General features: G+C 43.0%; 2 protein-coding genes across 3 annotated transcripts; one reads left to right on the top strand and one right to left on the bottom strand.

Moving 5' to 3' along the window:
- Positions 1 to 117: 117 nt before the first annotated feature.
- Positions 118 to 3,803, bottom strand: LOC124305257 (zinc finger protein 595-like). Of its 2 annotated transcripts, XM_046764460.1 has the most exons (3): positions 3,194 to 3,803; positions 711 to 2,982; positions 118 to 234 (listed from the first exon to the last, which is right to left on the bottom strand). In XM_046764460.1, exons 1-3 carry the CDS (start codon positions 3,785 to 3,787, stop codon positions 212 to 214), a joined length of 2,889 nt encoding a protein of 962 aa, XP_046620416.1. In that variant the 5' UTR covers positions 3,788 to 3,803; the 3' UTR covers positions 118 to 211. The 2 variants fall into 2 exon arrangements, with proteins under 2 accessions (XP_046620416.1, XP_046620415.1); XM_046764459.1 differs by lacking the exon at positions 118 to 234 and having other exon boundaries at positions 241 to 2,982.
- Positions 3,804 to 4,280: 477 nt separating this feature from the next.
- Positions 4,281 to 6,501, top strand: LOC124305261 (dehydrogenase/reductase SDR family protein 7-like). Its single transcript, XM_046764466.1, has 6 exons — positions 4,281 to 4,427; positions 4,489 to 4,632; positions 4,916 to 5,135; positions 5,219 to 5,303; positions 5,413 to 5,573; positions 5,653 to 6,501. The coding sequence occupies exons 1-6, from the start codon at positions 4,281 to 4,283 to the stop codon at positions 5,850 to 5,852; spliced, it is 957 nt and encodes a 318-aa protein (XP_046620422.1). The 3' UTR covers positions 5,853 to 6,501.
- The last annotated feature ends 467 nt before the right edge of the window (positions 6,502 to 6,968 follow it).

Genomic DNA, 6,968 nt, shown 5'->3' with positions numbered 1-6,968 from the left:
TAGCAGCGAATAGTACAACAATTTTGAACTAAAATCAGTAAGTAGAGGGATAACACATGTTTTTGTTGAAAGACGCTTATTATTATTAGAACTGAATGTGTTTTTCTTTTCTTTTTAAAACTAATCAAATATGTGGTAAGTGCCGACGGCAGTAGACGTTTTGTTAGCGTTGTTGTAAGCATGAGATAAAATAGTCGGTATCACAGTTTACCTAGCGTTGATAGCTACCAACGTCTGAAAGCAAAAAAGAAAAATATATGGAAATAAAAAAACAGGAATTTCTGATGATTTTCATAGATTTACAAGTAGAATCATATTATTTCAGGCCATTCAATTATCGTACAGTTTGTCTATTTCGTTTAGTTGCATCTGCTGCAAGGGTTTCGTATTAATCTAAAATTCTCAATGTAATGCTGAAAACATTGAAATTGACTCTTGATACACTAATAATTATCAACAAATCCAATATTTTTAGATACAAATTTATTTTCGACGTGACATCAATTTCTGTAATGTACTGTGCGACTAAACTAAATAGAGAAACTGTACTACTATTCTTGTAAATACGTAATAACAATCATGCGATTAAACCGTAGTGTCCTGATATCACAAATTTTTTTTCCGGACATTACGGAAGCACACGAATTAAATGTGAATTTTCACGTGTTCCATTAAAGAGTTTTTATTTGTAAATTCTTCCCCGCACATACCGCAGGCCGATTCTTGTCCATCGTCACTTTCTCGATGCTGATGATGCTGCTGGTACTGAACGTGGGAGGAAGTCGACTGCGCACCTCCATCTTGGATCAAAGATTCATCAACCGAAGTAGCAACCTCAGCTTTGACTCGTTCTCCTGGATGCTGAGTGGTCGAGGATGACGTTGAATGATGAGTTACCATGTTCATTGGCATATCAATATTGCTTATCTGTTCGATTTGACTGGAAAAATTGTCATGATTTTGGGGATTTGGTATAGTCAGTACTGGTAGAGATTCATTTTGTTTGGATATCAGATGCAAAGTATTGTTTTGTTTGTTTGGCGAAACTAGATGCACACTGCCATCTCCTTGTTTCGAAGAGGTCATCAGGTGCATCCCGCTACCTTCGTTTTGCCTGGGTGTAGAACTAGGAGTTTGTCGTTCAGCCGAAGCCATACGGACGCTGCATCCCTGTTTGTCCTCGGCATTTAGTCCGAGAGTTTCTCTATGATTAATCTGAGGTATGTGCAGATGGTTCTCACCTTGCTTACCTTGTGATATCAAATGTAAATCATTTGGTTTAACCTCCGAAATAAGTCGCAAAGCTTCGCTTCGCTTCGCCGCTGTGATCAGGAGCACCGTGTCGCTTGATTTTCCAACTGCCATAAACTGCGGTAAGTTGTCTGTGGTTTTGGTAGAAACGTCTGAAATAGAAAGCAGAGCTTCGTTCTGTTCCATCCTTGATATCGATCGGCCGCTACCGGCGATCTGTTTTCCCAGAGAAGAAGATGAAGATCCAGAACTCGCCGGAGTCTTGGATTTCTTCTTCGCAGGTTTTGACTTCAACGCGTTGTTGTTCGTCTTTGCTTTAGCTTGGGCTATCATTTGGTCTGAATGTTTAACGATGTGGGCACAGAGTTCGTCCCTATCCTGATTCAAAGCGCCGCACAGAGGACACCTGAATGGGGGTCCGGTTACCTCAGTCTCATTTTTTCCAGCAGCATGAACCCATCTGACGTGTTCTCTGAGCACAACTTTCTGATTAAAGGCCCTTGAGCACAGTGGACAAACGTGCGGTCTCTCTCCTGTATGGATCCGTTCATGTTTTCTCAATGTTCCTCCATCTCTGAACGCTTTCCAACAGAATTTGCACCCATAGGGTCGTTCCCCGGTATGAGTGCGGTGATGAATGAGATATCCCTGCCTGGATGAGAACGTCTTGGAACAAACGTCGCAGTGAAAGTGAGCGGGGCTTCCAGCGTGCGTTCTTGCATGTTCCCAGAGCCCTTGCCTAGATACAAAGCTCTTGCCGCACTCGCTGCAGGTGAAGGCAGAGTCACCGGGGTGAGCGGAGAGTCTGTGCTCGTCGAGTTCCTGCTGCTTCTCAAACTGAGTGCCGCACACCTCGCAGGAGTGAGTTTTCTTTCTATGAATCCACTGGTGCCTGAACATCTTCTGCTTAGTTGTGAACTTTTTTCCACAATCGGCACATGCGTGCTTGCCCCACTTGCTGGGCAGCCCGTGTTCAGTGTTATTTCTCATCACTTTCTTGGCACAGGTTGTCTGGTGCGTCGCCAGACAGCTGCTGTCCTGAAACTGCTTGTCGCAGTACTCACACTCCACTGGCATAGTCCAATTTTTGCTTGTATGAATCTTCTCATGGAAGGCGAGCGCCGATGCTCTGGCAAAGTTCATTCCGCAGTGGCTGCACGTGTGCTGCTGAGTCGTCTCAGTCAATTCGACCTCCACATAGCTTCGCCTCGACTCTCCGTGGTACGGAAGTGACTCAATTTTTACCATGCTTCCATCCTGGCTGCTAAAGGAATTCATTGATAAGTTATACTGGTGGTTTATCTGGTTGGTAATGGTGTTTTGCTGCGTGTATTCGAACTGGGCTACTTCTCCGCTCGGCATTACGGCAAACTCCTGAAGCGTATCCATCTTGTCCTGTTGATTGGTCAAACCGGCTACTCCTGGTTGATCGTTACTGAAATTGTAACTCGGAATCGACCAGTGAACCTGGGACACTTCGTAGTTGGGTATCGTCGAAACGGACGAAGAGGGGACGGAGGTGGCCGGCGTTTCGGAGTTACTGTTGTTCTCGGGCCATTTTCGGAATGGCTCAGCGGTGACCTGAGTAACACTGTTGTTGGTTAACGAAGTTTGCATAATAGCTCGGCCAGCGACATATGTGTGTATCTTCATGTGGTTTGAAAGGCTGGATGGCCTCTGAAAGTTGGAATTGCATATGTTGCACTTGTGCGGTCTTTCCGTCTGGTGTACCTGTTACATATACAATACATTCATATTAGATACATAAGCGATGATACCTGTGCAATAGCTATATAGGGGAAAGGGGAGAGACGTCGTTGAGACAGGATGCCGTATGCTAGCGGGAACGTGTATGCTTATTGTAATAAATGGAGCGAGATAAACACTTTTGAAATTCACTATAGGTTGAAGTTGTTTATCAGATTGACATTAATAACAATACCTGTGCCATGTGCGACTGAAGGTTCGCCTTGGACCTGAAGAGATTGCCGCAGATCCGGCAAGCGTGGGGTCGATCGACCTGGTGACAGACCATGTGGTTGTTGAGATCAATCTTACGCTCGAACCGTTCACCGCAGGTGGTGCATGAGAGCTTGACGGAGGCGCAGCTCGAGTGATGCTTGGCCATCTCGACCTGAGTAAAGAGGTGCGCGCAATTCGGGCATGGTATCTTTTTGTCGTTGTTGAAACAAGGATACATCCCACCAAGTTGGCGAAGCGCCTCGACCGCCATCGACTCGTCGTCGCCCGAGGTGTACTGCTGTTGCTGTTCCTCCTGCTTTATGTATATCGGGTATACCGCGGACCCGTCGCCGTCCTCGGCGTCGTCCGAGTTCTCAGTGAGGATTTCGACAGCCGCCTCGACCTCCGCCGACCCGGTGCCGCCCGTCCCGTCGACGACCTCCGTGACGGTGACTTCCGGGAGAACGCAGTCCTCTACGACGGGCTCGCATATCTCCTCGTGGGATATGATCGTCTCGTGCATGTTCGTTGACAGTGGAAAAGCGACATATTGCTCGTTTCCCGGTGTCTCCATTATATAACGAGGAGTACTCGAGTAGGTATTGCTCGGCTATTGTCATTCCCAGCGTTCGATCATATCGGGCAAACCTCTGGATCGTTCAGTTTGAACACAGCCGCAGCGTTGCACACCTAGTTTTACCCCACACGCTACGTTAGGTTGCACACTTCGGACACTTCACGCGCGGAGCTAACGACAAACCGATACGTTTGGCAGGTGTATTCTAAACATTTCTATCACCAGCGCGTCGTAATTACGCTTCTCGAACATCCCTCGGACGAACGTTTTATCCGAAATTATTATTATTAACGCCAAAACTGTTGGGAAATAAGTTTACTGTACCGCGCGAAGTTGGCCACAAAGTTGACGCGAATATGTGCCAATTGTTTTAAGATCGAATCTCGCCTTTGTTTCGAACGTCACAATATCGACTCAATCGGCTAACTTCTCACGGCGCGAGTCGAACGTAACCTTCTGCCTCCGTCCTCACATTTCTGACCGTCAAGTCATGAAGCAAGCCGAGCAGTCCGTCGGGTGGCACGTGTTGTGGTGGTTATTCGGCATCGGCTGTATCCCCGTGACTTTTCCATGGTTATTATATCACCTTTACGACACTGTAAGGCAGAATCGTCGGAAGGCCAGATTGGCGGGAAAGGTAAACCGAAGAATCGCGGTTTGCGATCGGCTCGCGAATAATTGTTGTTTCTCGTTTTCAGGTTGTTTTGATCACTGGTGCTAGTTCGGGACTCGGAGAAGCCTTGGCGCACAGTTTCTACAAATGCGGTTGTCGCCTAATTTTAGCATCCCGACGAAGAGAAGAACTCGAAAGAGTCAAGGTTGCGCTGATCAACACGCACCCCGTAAGTTTTTGACGTTGCGTTTGCCTTGTCATCTACGATGTCACACAGGTGACATCGCTTTAGAAAACAATTACAATGTTCTTCAAATACATATTGAATTGTCATTTTAAGAAATACATCAAGTCGGATTTATCCTATGAACAATTTTTAAAGACGCCGAGCATCATAGGTTCAATAATTAGACATTTGCTTGACAGTTCGCCCACACTTAGCTCTATGTCTCTGCCAACTTTGTTTTCTTTTTGTTTTTCATTTGATACCTGAATGAAAACATTCATTTCAGACAGTTCCCACTCACCCGCCAGTGGTTCTTCCACTGGATATAACAAACCTAAATGATGTACCATTGGAGGTACAGAAGGTGTTGAAAATTTATCCTCAAATAGATATATTGATAAATAATGCAGGGATTTCATACAGAGGAGAAGTAATCAATACCAATGTCGACATTGACATCAAAGTCATGCTTTGCAATTATTTTGGCCAAATTGCTTTGACTAAGGGTGAGCTTTACCCTTTGCTAAATTTGATGTTTATCAGTACCTGATTTACACAAAACCTCATAACTGACAACAACTATTTGCAGCTGTCTTGCCTTGTATGCTGGAAAGACGATCTGGACATGTCGTGTTTGTCAGCAGTGTTCAAGGCCGAATTGCGATACCTTACAGGTAAGATAAATACTATACAAAGCAGAAGAAATACAAGAAATATTTTAATACGTTTCCACAAATCTCGCTGAGTACATGAGCATTGAATAACTGTACATTTGCCGTGCAGATCGGCGTACGCTGCCTCAAAGCATGCGTTGCAAGCATGGTGCGACACAACACGAGCCGAACTGGCCGAGCAAAACATCAAAATAACAGTTGTAAGTCCCGGATACGTAAAGACATCCCTTTCACTGAACGCAATAACAGGGAGTGGTGATACGTATGGAGGTGAGCATGAATATCGGTATTATTGTACGGAGAACGAGTCAAGGTGATAGCTGTGTACTGACATAATTATTTCATATAGTAATGGACAAAAGTACAGAGGAAGGTTTTACACCGGAATACGTTGCGGAACAAGTGTTGAAAGCGTTGCTTAGAGAGGCGAGTGAAGTTACAGTTGCTACGTTTGTGCCAAAAGCTGCAATCCTTCTGCGCTCGGTTCTCCCTTCTGTGTATTTTTGGCTCATGAGAAAACGGGCTAAGACGGTGGCAAAAGATAAGTAGCCATAAACAATTGAATTTTCTACAATAATGCAAGAAATTGGATCAAAATTGTGACACACAATCATTGAAAATGCAACGATGGTTCTGAGAATCGAATTAATAAAAAACTCGAAAGATAGGCCAAGAGAAAGAATAGCTTTACATGGAGGTGAACTGCTTCAAGAATTCTATCTGTGTATAGTATCCGACGTCGAATGATGGAAAACTCGTAACTGCGTTAGTCATTCAGATTCGTACAATTAGTAAATGAAATTTTTTATACACAGTATTAGGATAAAAGAAAGATTCGAAGGAATGTAAATATTATATAAATTAATATCGTTTACGTTTTTATTTTTTGCAATGAAAATTCTTTACTGTAACCATCAAGCGCCTTGAACCACATTCATGCAATTTATCTAATACACTTCCGTATTTTTTGTCAGTTGGCAATCAAAACACAACGTGTACTATTTAAAACTATATTTTATTATTATAATTATTATGACACAGGCCCCAAATTAATAGGGCATGTTTACATTTTATGTACACGTTAAGACTATGGACCCGCGAATTTTTTCTTGCTTTCTTATTTTTTAAATTATTTTCACTAATTATCGGGCTAAAACAGTTTACATTTCTATAAAAATTGGCGCACCATTCGCGACCATCGCTTGAAAAAAAAAAACAGACAATATTTGGCAATTTGATATGGTATAACGGATATCTTATTCAGTTTTGGGATGAGGTTAAAGGCAATTATCAATGCTAGACATTAGCAAATATTAGACTCATTCAGGAACTCTTGATTTATTTCACTGAGGAGAATGAGGAGAAGTTATATGGAAACATTTTCTATTGATAAAATAAATGCAAGCAAATTAATTGCGACTGTCAAAACCCATTCAAATTAAAGCAGATATATCGTCAACAAATATGTCCTTCAAGATGCAGTTTTTTTAAGCAGAGGAAAATCTGTTCATAGTTACAGAGAAAAGAAAGAGTGTTATATTCAATGCCAGATAGTATAGGGATAACAGAATTCAGCTTAACTGGATAACTTTTTGAAAGATTCTATAGAATAATATTCAGAAAGACTCGTGAAATTCACAACAATTCAGCCACCCATTCGTACAG

Source organism: Neodiprion virginianus, chromosome 5 (genome assembly GCF_021901495.1).
Source record: "Neodiprion virginianus isolate iyNeoVirg1 chromosome 5, iyNeoVirg1.1, whole genome shotgun sequence".
NCBI lineage: Eukaryota > Metazoa > Arthropoda > Insecta > Hymenoptera > Diprionidae > Neodiprion > Neodiprion virginianus.
Note: the sequence above shows the minus strand (reverse complement) of the source record. Positions and strands in the feature narration are given on the sequence as shown.

Coding starts and splice junctions, on each gene's coding strand:
- LOC124305261 (XM_046764466.1), top strand. CDS start 4,281: ATGAAGCAAGCCGAGCAGTCCGTCGGGTGGCACGTGTTGTGGTGGTTA. Junction 4,428..4,488: donor AGGCCAGATTGGCGGGAAAG/GTAAACCGAAGA, acceptor TCTCGTTTTCAG/GTTGTTTTGATCACTGGTGC. Junction 4,633..4,915: donor CGCTGATCAACACGCACCCC/GTAAGTTTTTGA, acceptor CATTCATTTCAG/ACAGTTCCCACTCACCCGCC.
- LOC124305257 (XM_046764459.1), bottom strand. CDS start 3,787: ATGGAGACACCGGGAAACGAGCAATATGTCGCTTTTCCACTGTCAACG. Junction 2,983..3,193: donor TTCAGTCGCACATGGCACAG/GTATTGTTATTA, acceptor TATATGTAACAG/GTACACCAGACGGAAAGACC.